Source organism: Lissotriton vulgaris, chromosome 7 (assembly GCF_964263255.1).
Source record: "Lissotriton vulgaris chromosome 7, aLisVul1.2, whole genome shotgun sequence".
In the NCBI taxonomy this organism is placed as follows: Eukaryota; Metazoa; Chordata; class Amphibia; order Caudata; family Salamandridae; genus Lissotriton; species Lissotriton vulgaris.
Genome location: NC_141695.1, coordinates 1,140,527,042 through 1,140,551,887, shown reverse-complemented (window position 1 = coordinate 1,140,551,887; position 24,846 = coordinate 1,140,527,042). Strand labels below are relative to the sequence as shown.

Below are 24,846 nucleotides of genomic sequence, written 5' to 3'. Positions count from 1 at the left end.
CGAAATTAAGCAAGACTTCGATGCGTAAAATGAAGAAAACAAAACGAGGAAATAGCAATCTTTGAGTGCACAACTTCACCCTATTATAGATGCGGTGCAACTGGGCCATCAAATCGGAGCAATCAGATAACTGCCGGTGAGGTGCAGGACAAATGCAGTTTGATAGTTTCGGAAAAAACGTGCCCGGCGTATAGACCCTCAAAACAGCCGTGAGGGAGCAGTGCACAAAGTTGTTACTGCCACGTTTTTCATGCGCAGAAAATATCCTCCGTACTGTACCAGCCTCGGAAGTGCAAAGAATATTAGATTTTGTCATTGCATTAGGAAAGTTGTTCTGTGAAATGGAGTTGTTTTTTTTGTTTGTTTTTTTAAGGCTTGTCTGATGACAGCCAACAACCTCTGCCACAAGAAATTCTTGTGGTGAACGTCTGGCTTTTCTTAGGTCGGGTCAGCGTGGAGATGGAATGTTAACATTTTTATAGACCTGCTTTAGCTCCCATTCTACTTCAACTTAATCTTGGAATGGGGATGAGAAATGCATTACTTGTTGCCTTTCACTGCTTAATTTTCAGGCACAATTTTTATCTTTTTGTTTATGCACTCCACCAAAGTGCATGTGTTTTCCTGAAGTTTCCCTAGTGTGCTTCTTCCCCTCCCTTCTTTCGTGTTTCGCTCTCTTGCCCATGTGATTTATCCCTTGACGTCTCCTGTTGCTCTCGTTTCTACTCCACCCCACCCTCCACAGTGCTCTCTTACTTAGTTTGCATCATTCCCCATTTCCTCAATGGTGCTTCCCCGCCACATCCCCCTCATCTCCGGTGTTGCTCCCTCGCTGCCCTCCTGTTGCTTCCCCAACCCCTTGCTTTCCATCCCACTCTCTATATTGCTTCTGATCCCCGCCAAACAGCTCTCTCTCCGTTACCTCGCTTCCCTCCCTGTTAACTCGCTTCCCTCCCTGTTTTTAGGTTTCGCTGGTGAGCGGAGCCGATTAGGCTCCGCCTCCAGAGAAATCTAATGAGTATAGTAAGCACTATGGAAGACGCCCCCCCGTCCGATTGGCTAGCTCCATAAACGGAGCCTAGCCATTGGACGAGGGGCCTGTCCGTCAATGCCGGACCAGACACGGGGGCGTTCCCGACATTCTTTGGCTTTTGCCGACGTCACGGGACGCCGGGAACGCCCCCGTGTCTGGTCCGGCCGGCCGTGCTTGCTGCTGTCCTCCCTCCTCCCGCCGTCCCCCCTCCCCCCTCCCCCCCTCCTCGCTGTCCTGTGCACGTTTCCCGCCGGCCGTCCGTGTCCCCTTCCCCTCCCACAGAAGCAAAACAACCCTTGTGTCCCATTGTCTTTGCAGCATTCCCTCCCCTCCCACAGCAGATCCCCGCCTCCCGAGCCGCAGCTGATCCCCGCTCTCCCTCTCCCCTCCCACAGCAGATTCCCGCCTCCCTCTCCCCTCCCACAGCAGATCCCCGCCTCCCTCTCCCCTCCCACAGCAGATCCCCGCCTCCCGAGCCGGCCGAAAGTGCCAGAATGCAACCGGAACCTTAGAAGGCCAAAAACACAGCACACATGTAGCAACAGGCAACAATAGAAAATGAGGGCACAATTCAAGCCTAGTTTTGTATTTGCGCCGAAGATGGCGCCGGGGCCCGTCGACTTCTCGTTGCTCCAAGAAGTCCAGGTGAGTGCTCTGCCTTTTGATTACCCTTTCCCGCCCCCCTCTCCCCGTGTGTCCGCTAAGAGGTGGACAAAATGCGGCAAATTAACTACAAAGAAGCCATTAAATACAGAAAATCTAATAACCCATTTGATAAGGTGTGTTGAGTTCCTTTCGAGACTCTGAGATTCGGCGCTGTAGGCGGGAAGTGTAAGCACGGCTACGGGATCCTTTTGCCGTTTGTGTTAATACGTTTGAACAACGGACAATGCTCAGAGGTATTTCATCTGTCAGACTTTGGGATTAAATTACGACCGCTGCTACTCCGTTTCTCCTCACCTTTTCACTTTCGCTGCCCGCCGTATTATATTCTCTGCAGCCTTCTACGCTCGCTGCTCCTTCGCAGTCCCCCCCGCCGCAGCCTTTGGATATTTGGCAGCGGCCGCAGCCTTTGGATATTTGGCAGCGGCCGCAGTGTGGGTAGGACTACATGTCCCAGCATACCTAGCAACAGACAGTGGAATCACGAATTACAGATCAGCTGCTGCGGCAATTGTTCATCATCACCAGAACTCCCGCTATCCCGGAGAGGGCATTTGCCGAGGGTGTGTCATTATCTGCTGTTGTGGGGTCAAGTAGAGCGCAAAGCACGGGACTCCAGTGTCCAGGAGTCCGTGCGAAGTATCATCTGCGCTGAGGCCCCCCCCGACATGCCCACCAGCCCCATAAAACGCCTACCGGTTCCCGCAGCAGGACGAGCAAAGGGCGGGCCATCCCCTAAGCATTGTTATAGATGACGTCGATGTTGTTTCCAGCACTTTAGAATGCCCTGAAACGATCAGCGATTTAGCAAAATTAGTCTCCTTACTTAGGGACGAAATTGTGGCCATGAAATCAGCAGCATCTGTCTGACTTGGCTGAGGCTCCAGTGATTCAGTTTGAAGTGCGTTTAATCATTTGCTAAACCTGTAGCAGGTGACCCCCTCGCCCCCTTCCCTGTCCTTCCATCTCCGTTTCACATCTTGCCGCCACCCCCAACAAACAGCTTGGTACCAGTGTGAAGAAAGCTGAGCTTTGGGTGATTCGTGTGAACTCGAAGAGGTGCAGGGGTGTTTGTGTTTAGAGGCTAGACACCACCGTGATCCCATCAGTTAGGAGCTAACCTGTGAATATTGCGAGGGTGACATAGGTCTTTCTGTATGGCCGGCTCTGAATAGCAGGCTAGGAAACCCCAGGTATTCCCATAACTGTGACTGCTCAAGCAAAACAGACAACCATGACCCACAGGAAACAAGAGCAAGCAGCAGGAGCTCTCTCTCTCTCACACAAACAGCGCTCACTTGGGGTTAGACGGTATCTGCCGAGTGACTCCATCTTATGTGACATCATCAGCCAAACCTATCTTTTCAGCCAGATAGCTCAGTGAGCTAAGTGCTCACGGTTCACACCCTTTGTGACGTCCAGGTAGCAGGTTTGGCTCACGGCAGGGCTGACTCAGCGTGTTATCCTTCAGAGGTAGATAAGTGGGTAATATAGTACCTGTGATACACGAAACTGCAACATGGTGGATGGAATCCAGCACTATAAAAATAAGTAATTGGTATTTGTCCATATTATTGGCATACTCTGCCTTTGTGCTCCTAAACAGATCTCATCCACCATCTCTCTCGAGACATAAAAAGGGAAATTTACAACAACACCTTCAGAAGTAAACACTTCCAGTCCAGCCGGGGGAGGAGGGGACTCCCGACCGAAGTTTGTTCGGAGCATGAACCGCGACCCTCGCGCCGCCGGCCAGGTGAGCTGCCCCGGGCACCCATGGGCGTTCAGTTCGCAAAAGGCACAAGGGGGGGGGGGGGTCCTGGGGAGCCGACGGGTTGACCTTTTTAGCTCCCAGGTCGTCCTTGCTCCGGCCCACGGGGGCCTTTACCTCAGTCCCTCCTCGCCCTGGTCGTAGCCGATGAACCCAGCGTCAGTCCGCAGTCACCCGGGACCCGCTCCGGTGAAGGATCCGAGCTGCAGCCGGGCCGTGGGGGGCGGCTGGGACGAGGGCGCTGCGCTGCACGTGTGTCTTCTCTGCAGTCCATAGATGCTAGCAGTAGCTTCAGTCCGCGGGGGGCCCTGGCTGTACTCCGCAGGGTGTTCCTGATGTCCTGACTACTCCACAATGTCCCGACATCACCCCTCAGGGTGTTACGACTGCTCACAGCAGGATGTCCCGACTTGCAATCTGTAATGTGACTGACTGCATAGCACTGAGTGGCTGCCTGGGGATTCATGCCTACTTTCTGTCTTTTGGGGGGTCCTGACTGCACTTTTCATGGGGTGCTGATTGCTGTCTGCTGGGGGCTCGCATTAACTGTACTCTACGGGGGAGGGGTCGACTGCTCTAGACGAGTCGTCCTGACTACATTATGGGAATCTCGACTGCGCCCCAAGGGGGCTGACTGAACTCCGGGAGGGGGGCTACTAGCACTGCACCGCACACAGAGAGGCTTGCCACACTCCCAGGACTGACTGCAGCTCTCAGGGGGCCCTGACCTCAGTCCATGTGAGGGGGGCGGCGGTTGCCACAATCTACAGTGGTGTAGCCGCAGTCCAGAGTAGGCAGCCCTGCATTGGTGAAGCCAGTGTGTGTCCGGGAGAGTAGGATGGAGGCAGGGGCGTAGCTTAGTCAAAGGTGTAGGGGGGTGCGAGTCTGAGATTTCTCAATTAGCAACATCCTGGATCCAACTGAAAAGAGTAGCTACCGGCTGAGGTCACTGAGCGGCAATAATGGACAAGCTCAGGGGCATTACTCAGTAGCTTTAAGATATTTAGTAAAGCAAGGACATTCTTGGTAGCAATAATATAATCTTAAACCACAACTCAATTAGCATAGAACTCAAAATGTCTATGTGTTTGCAAACTGCAGTAAAATATAAATCATTCGTTTTAGTATGTGCTTATATGGGCACAATAGAACACTTATAATAGAACACCTATAGTTGGAAACAAACGGCTTTTACCAGAAAAATTATTTTATTGATTCTTTTCCACATGTCTGCAACTATCAAAACCTTTGTACTCTGTTTATAAGCATTCAACTAGTCTGTTATCATTCTATATTAGCTTGTGTCCATTGGAACTATTCAGTGGATCAGTTTCTCTTTACAATGATAAACCTTTAGGCCAGATAAACCCCAATTTACAAAAGAGCAGAGGAACAAAATCATAAAAGGTGGACTTTTACGAAAAAGAAAGCAAAATAAAGTTGGACCTTAAACTGAAACATGTTTATCCTTTAAAATGATCCACTGTGAAGCAAATGATTTAAGCGCTCATCTATCATTGCGGATGTAAGGTCATTCTTTACCAGTTTGCACACTTGTTAATTGCAAAAGTATATAGAACGCACTTTAGCTCTGCCTCAGAGTAGTAATTCTCGCTTGGTTATTTTTGTGTGAACCACGTGTTAGCCTTCATTGACAGAGGCGTTGCTTGATTCGTAAGATTAGGGGGAGTGGGTGAGCTTCAGATTCCCCCATAATCACGCTGGCATATAATGTTAAAATATACTACATGATGGCAGGACTCAAAGAGGGGCATTAGGGGCAGTGGAAGGAGGGATGGATGCAGGTCTGTAGGGGGACTAAGTAAGGGGAAATACTATTTTGTAAAATAACCAAATCATTTTAGGGCTTTCAAAACTGAGATGAGAATTTGTGTTTTTGTCTGTGTATGCATGCAAAAATCCCAAGTGAAATCTGACAGACACCTCACCATAGCCAACTGAAAGCACCTGTACCCAACTGCTAGGGCGTGCTAGGGAGTGCAGAGTGACTGCAGATTGCTAGGGAGGGCTAGGGAGTGCAGAGTGCTAGGGAGTGCAGAGTGCTAGGGAGTGCAGAGTGCTAGGGAGTGCAGAGTTCTGGGGAGTGCAGAGTGACTAAGGAGTGCTAGGGAGTGCAGAGTGACTAGGGAGTGCAGAGTGACTAGGGAGTGCAGAGTGACTGCAGAGTGCTAGGGAGTGCAGAGTTCTGGGGAGTGCAGAGTGACTAGGGAGTGCAGAGTGACTGCAGAGTGACTAGGGAGTGCAGAGTGACGAGGGAGTGCAGAGTGCGAGGGAGTGCAGAGTGCGAGGGAGTGCAGAGTGCGAGGGAGTGGAGTGCGAGGGAGTGCAGAGTGCGAGGGAGTGCAGAGTGCGAGGGAGTGCAGAGTGCGAGGGAGTGCAGAGTGCGAGGGAGTGCAGAGTGCTAGGGAGTGCAGAGTGCAAGGGAGTGCAGAGTGACTGCAGAGTGCTAGGGAGTGCAGAGTGACTAGGGAGGGCTAGGGAGTTCTAGGAACTGCAGAGTGACTAGGGAGGGCTAGGGAGTGCTAGGGACTGCAGAGTGACTAGGGAGGGCTATGGAGTGCTAGGGACTGCAGAGTGACTGCAGAGATTATGCTAATGGCATTGTAAATGACAATGCCATTTATTTATCTGTTTTCAAAACCAACACATAAATACAAATTTTGTCATTTACAATGCCAATAGCTCTAACTTTTCCAAAGGCGAAACCATTGCATTGTAAATGCTTGTTTCATAGTGTAACTGCTCACCCACCCCTGTCCCTGTCCTCAGTGATTCTGCCCCTTTCCCTCTGTATTGCTTCCACCTGCCCCCACGGTCCATGTTGCTGGCTCTCGCCTGTGTTTGTTTCTATGTGCTTGAATCCCTAAGCAGCTGAGGGTATTTGGATCTGTTTCACCAGGGAGCAAATGGCCTACACAACTTTTGGATCTGCTACTGCAGCTCTACTTCTTAGGGGCGCGGTGGCGCCAATATCACTGCCTGGGATGTCATAGTGGAGGAGATGCAAGCCCTCTGCTTTCTTTCAGTAAAGTGCAACCCCATCCCACCCTGATGCATAACATCAGCTATGCTTCTGGCCTCCCAGAGATGCCCCCTCATGCCTCAACTTTTAGCTGTCTGTAGACAAATGCCTACAGTGAACCATAGGGCCTTAAGTAAGATGAAAAAGGTGGAGTGGGGGGCCTCTAAAAGTGGCATGGCTTCAGTAATTGAGAGCACGGCTTAAAACATGTCGACTACAGTTGCGCCTTATAAAGCATGCTATCTGACCAGGATTTAGGTACTCTTTTGAGTTTTCTCCCATTATATCCAGACATATCAAACAACAAACATATGCGTAAAACAAGCCATACCTGTTGTTTTGGGAATACTTGTTAGCAGCTTGATATAAATAAGTGATAATAGTTTTGTTGTAAATAATGGTACATATGTGCCAATCACTATTTTGGCACTAGAGCAAGACCAAGGAGTGGAGGATTGGTTGATCTTGTAATGTGAGCACTGTTCTGGCTCACTGACTAACGCTGCCTTCGGCTCCAGAGCCTTCACTTACGGTCCATTACTACCACCTTTCTAGAACCAGAACATACCCGGACACCTAAATGCATATCCGCTCACTTGTACCATACAAGCAGTGGAAAACTCAATAGCTCGGCCTTTTAGAGCAGAGACTGCTTGGCTTTACTAGTGCTTGTAAGTTTCAATAAAAAAACAAAATTGCACTAAAGCAAAGAGGCTTTACCAATGATAACACATTCAAAGTCTTTAATTGAGTAAAATATGCAAAGCATATACAGAAACCTGCTGAAGCCAATTGCTTCCAAAATTGAAATTGGTTTTCTTTGTCGATGCTCATTAAAGCTTGCGTCACTCATGGCAAACATTATATTCATTCATGGCAAACACTGTATTTTTTATAGAAAGCTTCCTACGAGCAATAGCTTATTTGGCTCTAGAACCGCCAACCTTTGGGTGGGACGTTTTTACTTCCATCTTGGATCAGCTCGCAGGCATATTTTAGCTACATTTTTCATCTGGTGGCAATTTAAGTGTATTTCTTTGCTTCCTATTGGCATGCAAGAGGGACTATTTAATACATGAAAAGTGCACTCTGTCATCATACTTAATTCATTACACATACATGCTCTGTATATACAAAACAATGGAGCAGGTATTTTTCTATAGCTGATTTTGGTGCTAAAATGCTCGTATCAAACCTGTTGGCCTTGCAAGTATTTGTTTTTTCAGTGCTCAGATTGTCTTAAATTTTGATCTTCTCTCTGGAAAAGCATGTGGCAAAAGGGTCCATTTTGAAACATGTTGCTTTAAAAAGATTGGTCAGAGATGCGCAGTACATGCCCGGAAACTTTGTTTGGGAAAATTGGTGAAAATGGCGAATACAAAAGTATCTTTGAACAGTTTTTTTCTTTGCTGAAATCTGTATAGCTTTAAAGAAGTTTGTGTGAAAAGTATTGGTGAATTGTGTATTCTATGGAATTTTAAGGTTATTTAATGGAGGGGCAGGTTTTTTTTCCAGAGAAAGTTATGCTAAGATTTGGTTTTAAAATGCATAAGGCTTGAAACATTAGTGAAAAAATGATTTTATTTGTAGTACATGGGTGATAACCCATCCACCAAATGAACTTTTGGTAAGATGTGTGTCAAAAATGGCATTTTAATGTACTTTCAGCCAAATGCTTCACAGAATGCTTGGATTCGAGGGTAATGGCAGAGCGGGGCCTGAAGCTGACACTATAACAAGGTTTATCATTTTTCACACACACAAAAACATATATTCTGACATGCATGAGCCTATTTAGTTATGTCACAAATAAAAACAGTTTTCAAGTGGCCACCACAGTATGTGCCAGTACTATGAAAAAGTATTTTGTTGTGTAGCATGGCTTAAAGCACCAGGTTTGCACATTGTTCAGAGCTACACAAGATGCAGGGCATATGGAATCCAGGTAGAACTAGATCAGTAATCTGCATCTCCAGCCAAGGATCTGTCACAAGCTGGTATATTAAAACTTCAAGTATTCTCTTGAATTAAATTGCAATAAAAAACAATCTATATAATCTTCCCTATGGTGGGAGACTTGGTAGTAGACACCATGTTAACACATAATTGCTCTATATCATTAAGAGAGTAACCACAATGAATTGCTGAGCATAATTTTCCCTTTGATAATGGTGGTAATGACACAAGACAGTGATAATGCATATAGTCACAATGTCAAATCTAATTTCTCCATTTCCGACAGAGGACTCACTCGTTTCAGGGCTACAGTAATTCATATGTTTGCTAATTTTCCATAACGCCAGAATGCTTGCTTGCCATTCCGATTTTCCACAAAACTACGGAAAATCATGGTTGTCCATCTACCAAAGTAATCATTCACATACATCCTCGTTTTTCTCAAGTGACAGTTGGCTTTTATCCAAGGGACAGAGAACATCTAATACAGTTTACAGCTTAACATCTGTAATGCCAGATAGTCACACATTCACATAGATCTAAGGGACGCACACGCACACATACATTCTCTCTCTCTCCCTCCAACATTGGGCCTCGCCTTCATGGTGAGACAAGTTTTTCACAGGAGTGATCTAGACGGCCCTGGCACACGTATCCGCAGCAAGGCTGCCAAAGCAAAGTGTATAGTGGACTCTAGATGTAGCTCGTGGGTCTACAGGACGCAGGTTCCACCAATAGTGTACATAGCAGAGCAACAGCCAGACTTCTCCCGGTCTTAGGTTTTACTCTTTGTGCCAGCTTTGCACTGTTGCCCAGTAAGCTGCGACCCAGTCTCAACACGGTGGCAGTTTAGGAAGGAGCTGTCACTTATTAATGAGCCTAGTTAATATCCCCTTCAAACCAGGCCACGCTGGTGTATTCAGCTGGTTGTAATGCAGAACCCCATGAAACCAATGGTGTGTCCAGGACTGAATTTAAATATGTCCAAACATAGTGGGGTAGATATGCTGAGTCTGAGGCATGATTTTCCAGCATACTGCTTACAAACTTGGACTCTTCGTTGTTTGGTGCTTGAATTTAGCAATTGGCTTTCACAGAAGATGAATGAACAGAGGGAAACTGGATGACACAGTTTAATCTAAAATCAGCCTTTATCCTTTTGATTACCTTGAAAGGCACTGTGGTGCTTCCCAAGCCTCATGTGCCCTTTGCTTATCAATGGCCCGGTATATTTCACAGCCCTTCTGCTGTGTATTATTAATCCTTGCATACAAGGGGCTGGAGTGTCAGTGTGTGCGTCTCCACAAAGTGACATTGAACAGTCACAAACTCTCCGATGAGATCACAAATATTCACAATGAGGGCCAGTCTTATTGCAGGTTCCTTCGGCTTGTTGCTATGTATACCACTAAACTAGACACCTGAAGTTGGCCAGTTCAATGAAGGGCCTCCAGTGCAGACTTTGAGGCTGGTGTGAACTGTATGTTGAGGGGTGATTGTCGCTTGAGCAGTAGGTTTTGGATTCTGACCGTTGTCGTGGGGCTGCCTGGCTACGAATCTGTTTGGGTGTGGCTGGTAATAAATATATGTGCCCTGCTAAAATAAAAGATTTAGGTGTTGAGATAAAAACATCATATTTCAGAACCAAGAGCTACACAATTTGAGAGGGAAGGTGTTGGCTAATACTGATGATACACACAAACACCCCTGCCCCTCCAGACTCTAACCCTATTTTTCCCCACCACCTTCATTGGTTAGGCATGCTTTTCAACTAAGGAGACGTGTGATAAATTAAGAGAGCCTCCATCCTTAAAAGCCAGACTCTTATTCAGCTCCTTGAATAAAACCTAGCCAGAACACAATGCCTGTCGCACATCACAAGCTGAGTCAGGCTCTGATCTGCGCTCGTTACCAACGAATCGCGAAAAGGAGGTGGACTACAGAAGGCTCTATACAACCATTGACGTTGTGCAACAATAGGATTCCGTTGTTACGACTCTATAAAATGTAAATATGTGACAAATGTTCACTTGTTTCTTCCTTGCTTCTGTTGAGTAATTAACTGGCTGTTGACAATTCTTTTAGTTTGTGCAGTACTTTTCCACCCTCCCCAACAGACTTCCTCACTGTTATATTTTCACATTCTCTAAAGAAAAGTTTGTTTTGTTTGTCAAAGTTCGAAATATTTTTGCGTTGCTGGTTTTAAAGATTGTGCTTTGTTTTGCAGCTGGCTCATAGCCATCTTGGCGCAGATCAACCCACTCTTTGGGCCGCAGCTGAGCAATGAAACCATCTGGTACCTGAGGTATCACTGGCAGTGACCCCGTTCTGCGGTCTTCTCCCCAGCTACAGGTAATACTGCCATGGGACTTGGGGTTGGAGTTAGATGAAGTCATTCTGTGTGTTTACCTTGTCCTATCATGTCTGAATCCTTGTCACTATTGACCTACAAAATGAGTTTTTGGGTTGAGACTTGAACCTGAGCATGTGTGCGTTTGGAAGTCTAAGGGTGGGGACCAAGACCCACTGCAAGGTCCTTGAGGGAAATGTGTTGTCATTTTCTTGCTGTGATTACTATACTAGGACCTGGCGTTTTATTTGTTGCAGGCTGTCTGTAGGTTGCTGCAAGCCACTTAAATCACGCACTGAATATTCCCTGAGTTCCAATGAAAGATGGAAGTAAACGAAGTAAATGCAGGGTGGTCCCTTTTGACTACTGTGTTGGCTACTGAATCAACAGTGTATGCATCTTTGGGGGCTGCAGGATACATGGGAGTCAATCATTGCTTATGTAAAGAAGTCCGAAAAGAATTCTGTGTTTTAAACCCATACCTTTTTTGTTTAATGACTCTATTTTTTTAATTGTAAAATGTGGTCAATCGCATGCAGGGGATAATTCTACAATGGTTATTAAAGTAGCCTGTCTTTGGATGCGTGTAAGAGTAGAACTATTGGGAAAAGTTCCTCCTGTCCATGTATGTATTTTAAACAGTAGCTCAGAAGTTGCACAGCTCCTGTACGCTTATAGGATCGGGGAAAAGATATGGCTGAAAGAAAAGGAGGCTCTGAGAAATCAGAAGGGTGGGGTGAAGGTGGCGAGACCTCTTGCAAGTTGTTCAGTTGAAGGCATACTTGGAACTAGAGTAGGTGATCAGTAAACCAAGGACCCCTATAGCCCTTCGCCTAGATGTTCTAAAGCCCATACTTTTAACATGCATGTTTGTGGCTATGGTCATTTGGTTTGTCGCTCATGAATACCTTACATTTTGGAACACTGGAGCCCTAGACATACGTTGTAATGCTGTGACCAGGGATGAAAGGTGAATGGAGAGTTGTGAAAGAGAGGGCCAATTATATGAGGGTTACAAAAGGGGGTGGTGATGGACGGAGCATCTGAACCAATCAAACACTCACACCCAGTCAACAGATTTGGGTTTAATCCTTCACCGTTCTTTGCATATGGCCATGTCTGAACTGGGGTGGCAGAGTAGGCCAAAGAACGGTGATGGATTAAACCCAGATCTGTTGACTGGGTGTGAGTGTTTGATTGGTTCAGATGCTCCGTCCATCACCACCCCCTTTTGTACCGCTTTGTTCGCCATAAGTTGGCAGGGTATGCTCAGACGTGAGTCCCTTGCTCACTTTGCCACTGGATTCAAGCAAGCCTGGCTGAAGACGGCTGGAATGCCAGAAACAGGTCCTAGGAAGGTTGTTTCCGGTCCAGGGAAGGCATGGCTTGGCAGTTCGGGCTGGACTGTTCCCATGAGGCACAGGGTCAGACTGATTTGCATATGGCCATGTCTGAACTGGGGTGGCAGAGTGGGCTAAAGAACGGTGATGGATTAAACCCAGATCTGTTGACTGGGTGTGAGTGTTTGATTCAGATGCTCTGTCCATCACCACCCCCTTTTGTACCGCAATTATATGAGGGAGCAGCATCCTGCCCCCTAGGATGTAAAGGTTTTTAGCCTGTTTCTGCTGAGTAATGCAGTGGGCGGAAGATTTGGCATTTGTTCCGGCATCTCACTTGCAAAATAGCATTTTTCTGTGGATATTATCCATCTGCTTCTTAGCCTTTGAGGAGCAACGGACTAATGTATTACAGGAGTAAGTTTAAGATATCAGACTGGCAGTCCATGAACGCTGATCGGAACAGTCAGCTGTTGTCAGAAGCACAAAGATCCATTGATAAATGATATCCGCTCCCAGCACTAGCACATACTGTTCGCTTGTCTCTTCCCAGCATCTGTGTCGTACACATCCCCGGCTGTACCCACTGCTACACTTGGATAATGTCAAACTGGTTCTTCCTAATCTATTTTGAAATGTAATTGCTGAAAAAAAACTCTTTTGTCATGAGTTTCTACCTAACTTTAGCTATTGTACGCTTGAAAGTAATCTGTCTTAAACGTTGGAGATATTGGCATTTCAGCGATGGTTTCTTTTTTCATAGCACATATTATAAAGATGCTTGATTCGAATCTTAGCACCAGAATACGACGCCATTTAAATAATAATAATTTAAAAAAGTACACCTGTTCCAGGTTTTCATTCCGACGATTACTCTAGTGTCCTAACAGAGTAAGATTGAGCCCATGGCTGCATCATTTGAGTCACTTCTGGCTCATAATTGTAACTTGATGTGAGGCACACGTCACGTGGGAAGGATTCCCTCGTACATCACCATGAATCTAAAATACTTCTGGAATTTTTATCACTGACCCAAGGTGGCCGCCCATTGCCTTCTCTCTATAGGGCATTGTGTGAGGAGCGCCCATAATCTGAACTGCTGATAAAGGCTGAGGGAAAGGGACAGCAGTATGCAAATCTTGGATGGTGATTGAAATAGAGTTCTGGACTATGCCGAAGGGGGTAGGGTGTCTGGGTGGGGGGGGGGGGGGGGGGGGGGGGAGTAATGCTGAATTTCTTCTTCCACTTTTTAAATTCTTGCACAGTTTACTTTGTGCCTTCAGTTCTACATAAGCTATAACCCACACACCAATGGAAATGCTCAAGAAATGGTGTGAATGTTGCATGTTTGATTTACATGGTTACGATTTCAAGGTTTTTGGAGTTGTTCTGGTACTAAGTGATGTCCAAATTCCAGAGAGTCTGTGGAAAATTATTACTTTGTAGCCTGTACATTGTATCTTGGTTTACTCCCAAACCCTAGAAAGAGAAGCATTTATTACCACCTAGTGCCTGGAGCTAATACTGACGAACAGAGACCTAACCATTTGTTGGGTACTAGCTAGGCGGCAAGTGTGGGATGTGTGGAATGAGGATGTAGAGGAGTGGTTAGTGCCTAAAGAAATGCATACAATTATTGGCCGGGTGAATCCTAAGGTTAATGAAGATTTTAATGAAGGTAGGGAATTGGATAGATGTTATACTGAATTGAAAAAACTGCCCTCATCGAGAGAGAATTTATTGAATACATTCTATTTGGTATTGACCCCCCCCCCCACACCGTGGCCCCTCCCTACTGTGCTGCACTGTTAATCTGAGTCCGAGTACCACACATTAGGTTGGACCTGAGATGATTTTTGGATATATTGGGGGTTCTTACAGTGCAAGGAAGCCCAGGTCTAAAAATACTATGTGAATGTCTTCATTCTAGTGTTAATCACTACGCGTTTGGAAAGCAGTTTTAGTATATTCAGCAACTGTTTCCAATAAAGTGCTAAAAGTAAATAACGTTTGGTCACTATCGGTAAGCCGTACATAGTCTAGTGTTTTGTGCCTGTTCTTCTGATTCAATATAAGGAGAAGATTGAAATACAAACACTAGACTATATGACAAGGTCAAGAGCTAAATATGGCAATTTTTAGCTGTTCAGACTTTTGTCAATTTGCGGACTCAGAAATTGACCCTTAGACCAGTGGCAACTGGTAGGGAGTGGTAGTCTGGTGGGGGCTGGTGGCAGTGGTGGTGGGGGGAGGGGGGGGGGGGGGGGGTGTTAGAAAAAAGAGTAGATGTACCTGCTGGTCGCCAGCCACGTCTCCTCCATCCTCCCTGTGTTCCTGGCTCCCGGTAGCAGCCCCCCCCCCCCACTCCCCAGGTAATCGTGACAATGCTGTCACTAGCATGCCAGTAGCGTTGTGATTGGTCTGAGCTGACTGGTTTGGCACTCAGACGTGGAGTGAGAGCCTTGCCTGTGCAATTCAGCCGGGTAGAGAACATGTGAATTTTGCATGATGGTTTGGCCGGCCAAACAATCATGTGCACTTATGCTGCACCAATCACTCCTCCTCCCTCTGACGTGAGCCCAGACCTAACCTGGCTTCATGATAAAAATAAAATGATGATCATGTTCGGTTATAATTTTATTTTTTCGCCGCTGTCATAGACTTTTCTGATCAGGATATTTGTTTCTTCTCCTTTCTAAAAAAATAAAAAATGTGCAGCGTTCATTTCCCAAAAGTTGTGAACATTTTCAGAGATGCTTCTAAAAATCTTACAATGTTGCTTTTACCCATTCGCCACCTGATATTAAGCAGTCTGATTTGTAAGAAATTGGATTATTATTTGGGGTGTGCGACTGCCACACTTCTAAAGCCCTTCGGGAGAGGCACCTAGCGATTCATAGGGTTTCATGCAGAGACCAACAGCAGTGTCCATTTGCCACTGGGCAGTTAGGTACTTCCAGGAAAAGGCCTCTAGTAGCTTGTTGTTTCTGTGTAGCTTGAACAGGAGGTCACTTTATGACTCATGGAGTCCCCTTTTTGTCCTGGGTAATAGAGGGAGCAGGTCCAGTCCTTAAGGGCTCCTCTTAGATCACAGGCAGCAGGTCCAGTCCTCTTCTGAGCTTGCACAGGTCCATGAAGTTTTCTTGAGGGGTTATACTTATACAAATACACAAAAGATGGGTAGGGAGAAGGATAATTATTGGAACTACTCAACTTCCAAATGTACATCGAACTAAATTGAGGGGAGTGGAGCCACTATGACGCCTTTCCTACCCTAGAAATCCTAAAATATTTTTTTTAAATGTCTCTCTCTCTCCCTCCGTGCATCATTAAGTCCATTTCCAATGCAACTACTGTGCCCCGGATGGGCTCAAGCTCTAGAAGGAGGGAGGGAAAACTTCTATGGGAGATTTCCTTATCTGGTTCTGTGTGAAATTAAAATTACTTTTAGTACCTAAAAGGAACGATTCTTTAACAACTGGTACTAGGATAAGGTTAAAAACGTATATGATGCCTAATGGAGTAAATTCAGGCCCCCCTGGCATCAACCAGATCATGGCAACATGTTTGTCATCTTAACCCCGACTGGGTAGTGTGGCTTTCTTATGGATCGTGAGTGAGTTGACAGATCCAGCCAAACAACTATTCTTTGTTAAAATGTGTTTGCTAATTTGCAATCTGTGCCATTTAAAATGCATGGAAGAACACACACACACATTTATGCATTTCATACTTATGCTCTCCTAGGTCACAAAGTTTTTAGTGGGTACCTTTTTTAATGGGCTCCAATAGCCCTCATAGGATATAAATGGAGGAAGATCAGCCCTGTGGTCTAACATTCATCAAGGGTCCCATCCTGCCGGCAAACCTAGCATTGCCTCCAAACCCTGCATGGTGATTTATTTATGGCTGGTACTACCCAGTGGGTGGGAATAACTTCTGGGTACACCCTAATCAATGGGGTAAATGTTCCCTATGCCAGCCCTACCTTCTTTGTGGTTTTCATGTTGGCTGAAGTCTTCAGCCACACTAAACTTGGACTTTAAGGGCTGGGGGAGGTGGGATGGTTGTAGTGTACTATTGTAATCCTAGTGTCCCACATCGAACACTAAAATCCAGTTAGCAGCAGCCACTGTATGCACAGTAAACCCAGACAGAAGTCTGGGTTTGGCAAAACAAGAGTCCATTAGTAACCAGGCAGTGGATCCACAAGAATGGTCTTAGCACCCTGAGTGTTATATGTGAACCTAGCAGACGTGTCTAGCAGGATTTGACACTCGGATTTTTTTATTGTAGAGTTGAGATGGCCACTGCCCCCACTCAGCATATGCTGAGGAGCTCAGAATAGTCCTCTCTCCCCATTCAGGTCAGCCTATTTTTTGTTTCAGTGAGGTATTTTGCACCTATTCACGGATAATTACTAGCTGGGAGAAGCCAGTTCAAATTAGCTACTGAGAATGCAAGACAGGAAAGAGGTAACTTTCGAAAAGTTATTTTTCTCTAGTATTTATTAAAAATCTGACTTAATCTTTGAATTACACTTTTAATAACAAATTAAAATAGTTGTTTAATAAGTCCCATTCCCGAGATGGTGTTCATAAGACCCTCAAAGACTCGGTGGCCTACCGTGACCCTTAGGGGTCTTACGGATGATATTAATGCAAAAAGCTATTAATACCCCATTGCAGGGCGTTGGGGCAGCTAGAAATGAGTTCCTCAGGCCATAGGGGGCCGTGAGAAGAACGCAACAGCGATCCCTTCATCCCGGAAGAGACGGTTGTTATCCTGATAGCTGGGGGTTGGCCTTATCTCGCTCTGTGGTGGCAAGGGTGCAACAACCACATGAAAGCACTGGGCCGCAGTCCCAATACGAAATATATAGCACTGGATAAATAATTAGATGGCAACGTAATGTCTTGTGGCTGGAGATTGTTTCAGGATGGCTGTCAGCGGTTAGTCCTAAACGGTGTTCCACTCTGATGATCAACCGTAAACTAACCCTACCTGTGTAATGCATAACAGAATGCGAATAAACATTGCGACAGTTTTCCCACAAGAAAAAAGGTGCTGGTCTGTTTTTGTTGATGATGCAACTGTATTTTGTCACAAATGGATGCTTATCTATATGTGAGATAACAAGGGGCTAGGGGTGGAAATGCTAAGCAAAATCCTTGCGTAGTGGAAACCAGCAACACCCTAATTATTTGTCTGGTTGGGCAGTTAGAAATGTGCCACCGAAAAGAGGCCAAGCCCCTTTCCTACTCTGTCCTCATTTCGCCTTCAGCAGTGGTTTAATATTTAGAAAAGGGTACCCTGCGCCTGGAACCCCTAGGATAATAAATATCCTATTTTGTTTTTTTAATTTATTTGTTTTTGCAGTTTTTACATAGTGCGAATTCGACCCGGAGGTATATGAGCACTTCACATGATCACCAGTTGCATTACAGAAGGGTGCATTCATGTTTACGCACGGGGAGTACAAGTAATTTGCCCAGAATCACAGGATGTTGGGCCGACGCCGAGGCCTGAACATGGTTCTTCAGTTTCAAAGTTGAAAACTCTAGCGGAAAACCCGCTTCCTCTGTACTTCTGTTCCTCATTACTCCTGCTGCCTGAGGAGTATTATGTAATGGATGTTGGCGTGTTTTGTTAAACGGAGGCCTCGGAGGAGGGCGGATGGTTAATTCGATGGCTTTTGGTTTTGCCTACGTTCTTTCTCCTATTTAGAACGAGTAATAGAATATTTGTATCACAAATGCTGCTTATTGACCCTTTGCTCCAGTTATTTAATTTAGCCTGTGAGAGCTGTAATAAACTAGCGTATTGAAATTAAATAAGACTAAACCGGACAGTGCCTTTGCCAGACTCCTGTTAATCAGTTTTGCGAAATTCTAGCAAAACTGTGTGAGGTGTGTGGTGGCCGCAATTTGTCACCTCGATCTCAAAACGAAGCAATCTTGCAGGTTTTGTTTTCCTTCTTGGAGCCGCCTTGAGACCGAGCCTGCCCTGCGTAATTAGCAGATATCTGCCAAGGAACTGGTCCCAGGTAGACCCTGCTGATCTCCAGTGTGACATCCATGAGCTGTGCTATGCGGGTAGGGACGGGGTACTTGGCCGAGGGCCTGTGCCCCTGAGAGTGACTGCTGCTAGCCCTGTCTCCATACATCTCGGCTGGTACCTGGTAGGGTAGTAAGCGGCGAGAGTAGGCAATGGAGGTGAGCGCCGAGGAGCCGGAGGTGTGATGGTAGAATTTACCGGTCAGAGATTGCTGTTCTCCCTCACTTCGAGGGCATGCTGCCAGCCAGAAAGATACAGAACGGGAGGTATTATGGCAGCGGCCGATCACCGAGCACTCTTGGCTCACTTATGTACTTTCTGTTTCCTGCTCTCAAAACCTAAAGTGGTGCTGTACCCCTTAGCTAAATGGGTTCCCTTCATAATACCCCTATTCGAGGACTCAGTTGTGTAGATATTATTACTCAGTGATTAAGGGCTGCAAGATATCATAGCATGCATTTTGGAGGCCGCAAAATGTCCTTGGCTTTATACCACAAAAGTTGAGTTATTATTGCTGCTGTATCATGAGTGGGAGGGTTGCTTTTTGACCTCTGAATGGCTGGACATGCTTTGGCCGTCACGATATCACACTTGCCTGAACCACTGAAAGTTTTGAAGTGTGCATGTTTTTTGTTTAAACTCTTGGATAGCAGATTGTCAACTCCTAAAAGTTGCTTTCATCTCCTAAGTAGCATAGGGAATCTTTTAAGTTTCTGTAACTTCCTATATAAGTTAATCATGATGAATGTTTGTGCTTTACACTGGATTCTCATGATTAGTGTTTGTGCTTTACACCGGATTGTGCCAGCCTCTTTACTTGTGTTCATGAATAGATAGCCCGGCTTCTTGAAGTTTTTTAAGGAGACCAAAAGCATGGCTGCTATTGGAATGCAATCCAGGTTCTTGCACATTCATGCAAATATGCCAATCAGTGGACACTGTGCTTCCTAAATCAGTTTATAATAACCTATGCGTCTTCCTTCCGCGTCATTTCCTATAGTTATTAATAATCCATGGCCACTATTACACATTCTAATGGTACTCTATGGCACTCTGAACCTTCCCACTGCTGCATATGGTAGAGGTTTCATTGATTTTCTTCTGGATGGTTTACTCCTTCCGGAAAGGAAGTACCCAGCCCTTTTGAAACCGCTTGTAGACCATACAACAGAGCAGATCTGTGATATTACTGGCACTGCTGTTTAAATGGGAAAACCCGAGCCGGTCAGGAAGGTCAAGCCAATGCAAGCAGTGGAATTTCCCTTCTTACTGCATTACCAGATCCTTGAAACGCCGCCCTACCCTAAAGCTTTTGTGTCTGGGTTTAGAATATTATTGGGCCATCTAGCTGCCCGTCCGTGGGCCAGTGTTTGAATGTGTATCCATAAAGAATGATTCCCTCTTGCATTTCAGAGTTGCTATTCAGATGCTTATCTAGGTTATGGGTAGCTAGAGATGCCCGGTCATTTAATAACATAAAAAGCTTGCAAGCTTGGTGATTCTGAAACTCACCTGAGGTGCTTTGTCCAACCCACAACTCTTTATTAAACGCACACTAATGCACGCCACTGTTCATTACTGTTCAGCTTGAAGGTTTTTTTTTATTACGTCTCCAAAACACCTGTAGATAACTCCGTGTTTTGTCCAGAACTGCCAATGGCAAACTGCGCTAATTCTGACAAATGAGGTCTTGGTTGTGATGTTATTTATTGATACCGACAGATGAATGATAACCTGAGTTTTGCTAGTGATCATCAGGGCGATTTTGTATAGGTTGTGTATTGTTGTAGGATCACTTGTTCACTGGAGAATCTCACACAAGGAAATTAGTTAATTGTTACGTTTGTATAGCGCACAGTCGGAATTACCGTAGTCTCGTGGGCCAGTTAAGAGTGTTGGGCGGGTGATTGTGAAAGAAGGTGTATTGAGAGCAGTCACAGCAGTTCTCAGTAGCGTTGTAACATAGTGGGAGATAGTCCTATTCTGGTCCCTACAGCTTTTCCCGAGCTCTAACTGGAATCCTGGAAGGCCACAGAGAATTACTTGTTGATGTGTGCTGACAGCAGGACATAATTTAGGGCTCACCCAAATTCATACATTCTCCGGGCAGAGTTGCAGTGGACAGAGGGTGAGGGCTCTTATTTTCCTTCCTACTCAGCCCAGCGTGGACAAAAATCCCCTTTGTCTAAGCTGTGTCTAGATGGGAGCACACTGGTAAGAACCTTGTCTCCGGGTTCAACAACAGAGGTACACTTCTGTATCACTTAACACATTTCCAAGAGACTCTACCAAACCAGGAAGCTTGTGTCAAAAACAATTTTCTTATGCGTTTTGACGGTTTGTTTTTTGGATGAAGCACTCTGTATTGGTATAGTGTTACTGATGGATACTTCTAACCACAGATTTCTCACCTTGTAAATACGCCGAGGTGCCAGACTGGAGGATTTTCATAGCAACTCCCTTCTGCCTGTGTGTGACCATGTGCAGGTCCACGTCTGGTTCAAAGTGATGTTGATGCCACTACATAACCACCACCTCTGAGCGCTGATGTCAGTTCCTTTTTTTTTCCTGCACCTTCCAATGTAGATCTGTAGTTCACTCCCTCAAATTAGGTCTAAAAATTGTATCGAGAAAAAAAAAATCGCCAGTGTGCAGGTTGTTCAAGCCATGAAGGTTTGCCCCAAATGGATGTGGGTGATGGCCCCCTGCAAGGTCTGTCTCTGGTGTCTGGCCTTCAAACGCAACTCTGTCATGCGACAAATGTGCAAAGATTAACCCAATGCCATCTGTGACCGCAAAGCCACATTTTACATTGTAAAGCACCTCCAGTCCAGGTTGAAGTTGAGAACGTGTATGTGCACCTGAGGCTGATGTTTGAACAGTACTCCTCGAGCTCAAGGTCTACAGGAAATTTAAAGAAACAAACGCTATCGAAGCACAACTCCCCTTTGTCCCACTGCTCCCACCATGAGAAGCTGTGCCACACCCGCACACCTCTTGTTCAGAAACTGTCTCTGTCCATGCAATCGATTCAACCCTTTTTCCCATGCACCCTAGTTTCCTGGGTCCAGCGGTGACGCCGCAACAGTTCACCAAATTCAAAGAGACCATGGCCAAATTTTTTTGTATCTGGCCGCATCCCTCTTGAGCACCTTCCAGCCCTAGGGATACGAAGTGGCCCCCAGTTCGTCTGTGACTGGTGGATTCGTCCCAGGCGCTGACTGTGGCCCTCAGCCTTGCCCCATGGTCAGCCCCTACTTTGGGCATGAAGTAGAACCCTACACTGCTTATGGTGTCACAACCCCATGCATTGGCTAAGAAGGGGAGCCATTAGTTCTTGCAGACTCAGAAGCCCACCCAGAATTAGTTTGTCAACCAAAGACTATCGAAGTTTACTGAAACCAACTACCTTCTCCACCCTTCCCAGTCTCTTTCGTGTGTGCCACAGCACTGAGGCTGCTCTTTTTATTTCAAGTCTATTTTATTTTCAGGTAGTGGCATATACCACAGGTCCATTTTGACACAACGTTAAGCCTACAACCCTAAGCAGGGCCGGCCGCGAGGAAATGCAACATTAGAGCCTTGAGGTTTGTTAAGATAGGCAGAGTGGTACACGGCGTTTTGCCTACAACCCCTCTGGGGCCGGCAGTGTTCCCTGTATTGGCTGTGTTGCCATATGAACAAGTAAAAGATCCGGACCCTTAAAAACTACTTCAAGAGACAAACGGGCAATTAGCCCTGTACCAAAAGGTAGTCCAACAGGACCCAACAATTATAGGAATGAAGGAGAGATGAGAAAGAAAGGGGAGGGGAGGAGAAGGTACAAGAGGGAGAAGAGCACAGCGAGAGAGAGAGCAGGATGCGATGGGGAGCGGAGCCAACCGAGGGGGGCCCGCAGCTGTCACCCCATCTCAAGGGACCTATTGTGTCAGTCTACCGGGATCAGAAGGGACAATGGCATCCTCAAAGAGATGCAATGTTCTGAGCCTGGTAGGCATGTGGCGCGCATGTTCTACAGTGCAAAGATATTGGAATAAAGGCTGCCAAACCTCCTTAAAACGCGTGTCGCGCGCCTGCAAGCGTGCTGTAAAAAGCTCGGTCGTGATGACATACCAGAGCCGTACAAACCATGCTGCTATTGGGGGGGCCTCATTTCTCTTCCAATATAGGGCTATAAGCTGCTTAGCCACTCCCAGCATCTGGAGCATCAGGATCCAATTGCTTCGGGTGAGCGCCTTTAGGCCTGCAGGTTTGATGCCTAGGAGGATAGTGCTCGTGGCTTCAGGCAGTGGAAACCCCAATACCCCTTTGATATGGCTAAGAACCTCCTTCCAAAAGACGGTCAGCAGTGGGCAAGCCCACCAGATGTGGATAAAATCCCCAGATGCAGACTGGCACCTCCAGCACAGGGGGGGAGGATGTGGGGAACATCCTGTGAAGACGTTGAGGTGTATAGTACCATTGAGTCAGAAGTTTATAAGCATTCTCCCTCTGTGGAATACTCCAGTACACCTTGGGGATGTCCCGCCAAAGTCTACCCCACTGCGAAGGCTCAATGTCTGCGCCGGACGCCAACTGCCATTGTTGCTGGTACGGGTCTGAGGGCACGGTCTGCGGGTGCTGCAGGATCTTGTAGCTCTGGGATAGCAGCCCTTTTGATCCCCCGAGAGAGCAAGCTAATCTCTCAAAGGGAGTAAAGTTGCGTGTGGCCGCCTGGTACATGCCCCCCGCGGACGTCCAATGCCTCAGCTGAACGTGCTGTATTCTCGCTTCCAGCAGTACTCAAAATTCCTCTCTGCACTGGTCAAAGGTCTTAAACGTGCCCCCCCCCCCCATACAGGTCGCTGATTACCCTGCAATCTCCCTGTGTCCACTTATCAAAGGCGCGGGTTAGATGGGCCGGCAGGAAGAGCGGGTTACCCGCTATCAGGGTGTGCGGGGAGGGAAACGTGGTAAGGCCTCTAGACACAGCTACAGTGTCCCATATTCCTAGGACAGTTCTCGTAGGTACCGCTATGTATGCGCTCCTCGAATGTGCCACCCGGTGCAGCCATGCGAGATCCCAGACGGTCTGCCCCGTCACCACTCGGTCCATATGTAGCCATCCCTTCTCGCACCCCGCCCCTCCACCACAAAGCGGAGGTGTGAGGCCCAGTAATAATCCACTAGGTTAGGGCAGGCCAGCCCCCCCTATCTCTGTCATGAGTAGCTTCTGGGAAAATCCGCCCCAGATAAAGGACGTGAGCTCACGCTGTAGGCCTCGTATACAGCGGAGCGGGATGGAGGTAGGGAGGCATTGGAACAGGTATAGGATTTTGGAGAGGATCGACCTCTTGATGGCATTGAGCCGACCCAGCCATGACCTCATCAGAGGTTTCCACTTCCGCAGATCATCAAGTACCGCACAACGACATTCGCTCCAGTTCACCAATGTCCACATGCCCAGAGATGGGGTTAGCAGGAGGCCTAAGTAGCGAATGTGCCGATCGGGCCACTGATAGGGTACCAATTATTTCAAGGGAGACAGTTCCTCTTGCGGGATTGTGAGGTTGAGGGCCCAGGATTTATCTTGGTTGATCTTGAGCCCTGAGGCCCTTTCAAAGAGGCGTGCAGTGCCGGGAGGGACTCCTAGGGGGCACGTAAGGGTGAGGATAAGATCGAGAAGTGTGACTCAATGGTTAGAGCGGCAGACCCTGATGCAGAGGTCTAGCCCAGGACCAGGGTTCAATTCCCGCCTCAGCGGGTCTTGGGCTCAATTTCCACGGACCTGATAATTCTCGCCTCGGTGCCTATTCTAATCATGGGTCCCACTCTGCAACTCTGGGCAATAGCTTGCTTAATCTCCACAACGGCCCCAACAACGCTAGGATGCCTGGCTTCACCTTGGGGGTACCCAGGAGTGGGCACTTCACAGGGAAAACCCAGGAAGGGTTCCACAGCGGTATGCGTACAAGCGCCTGAGATTCCCTTCGGGGGTCGATTCGGTGCGCTATACAAATACTACTACTACATTTACATTTACATCGTCCGCAAAGACCGGCACCTTGTTTTCCCGGCCACCGAGGGGGATCCCGTGGACAATGGGTGCCTGATGAATAATCTCCGCGAGAGGTTTCACTACCCCTGTGAAAAGCAAACGGTGCAGTGAGCTGCCCATTGACCCGAATCCTGGCTTGAGGCCCTATATATGGGGCCAGGACCCTCGTGATCATCTTAGGGCCCAGACCAAACTTCTGTAGGACTGCCCGGAGGAAGGACTAGTCCACCCGGTCAAACGCCTTCTCCGCGTCCAGCGAGAGAAGGCAGGCCGGGATCTTCCAATGATGAACTTTCCACACGAGGTGTGCAAGCTTGCACACATTGTCCGCTCCCTGCCGATCACGTATGAAGCCGACCTAATCCGGGTCCACGAGCCCCGGCATATAAGGATCTAGGCGTTTCGCGAGGAGTTTAGTATAGATTTTCAAATCCGTATTTAATAGTGCTATGGGGCAGTAGGAAGCACAGAGAGTGGGATCCCTCCCGGGCTTCGGTATCAGCGCTATCTCCGCCATACCCATGTCGAAAGATGGCCCCTCCGTATCTGTAAAGAAGTTAAACAGCCTCAGAAGATAGGGGCGAAGCTGTGATTGG

At 46.9% G+C, this 24,846-nt stretch overlaps 1 protein-coding gene across 1 annotated transcript in view; it reads left to right on the top strand.

Moving 5' to 3' along the window:
* ATP6V0E1 (ATPase H+ transporting V0 subunit e1) overlaps window positions 1-24,846 on the top strand; it is a 140,023-nt gene that overhangs the window by 99,236 nt on the left and 15,941 nt on the right. The window contains exon 3 of the mRNA XM_086931578.1: window positions 10,694-10,818. Within this exon, the coding sequence (XP_086787704.1) occupies window positions 10,694-10,787 (94 nt within the window). The 3' untranslated portion in view covers window positions 10,788-10,818. The remainder of the gene's footprint in view (window positions 1-10,693; window positions 10,819-24,846) is intronic.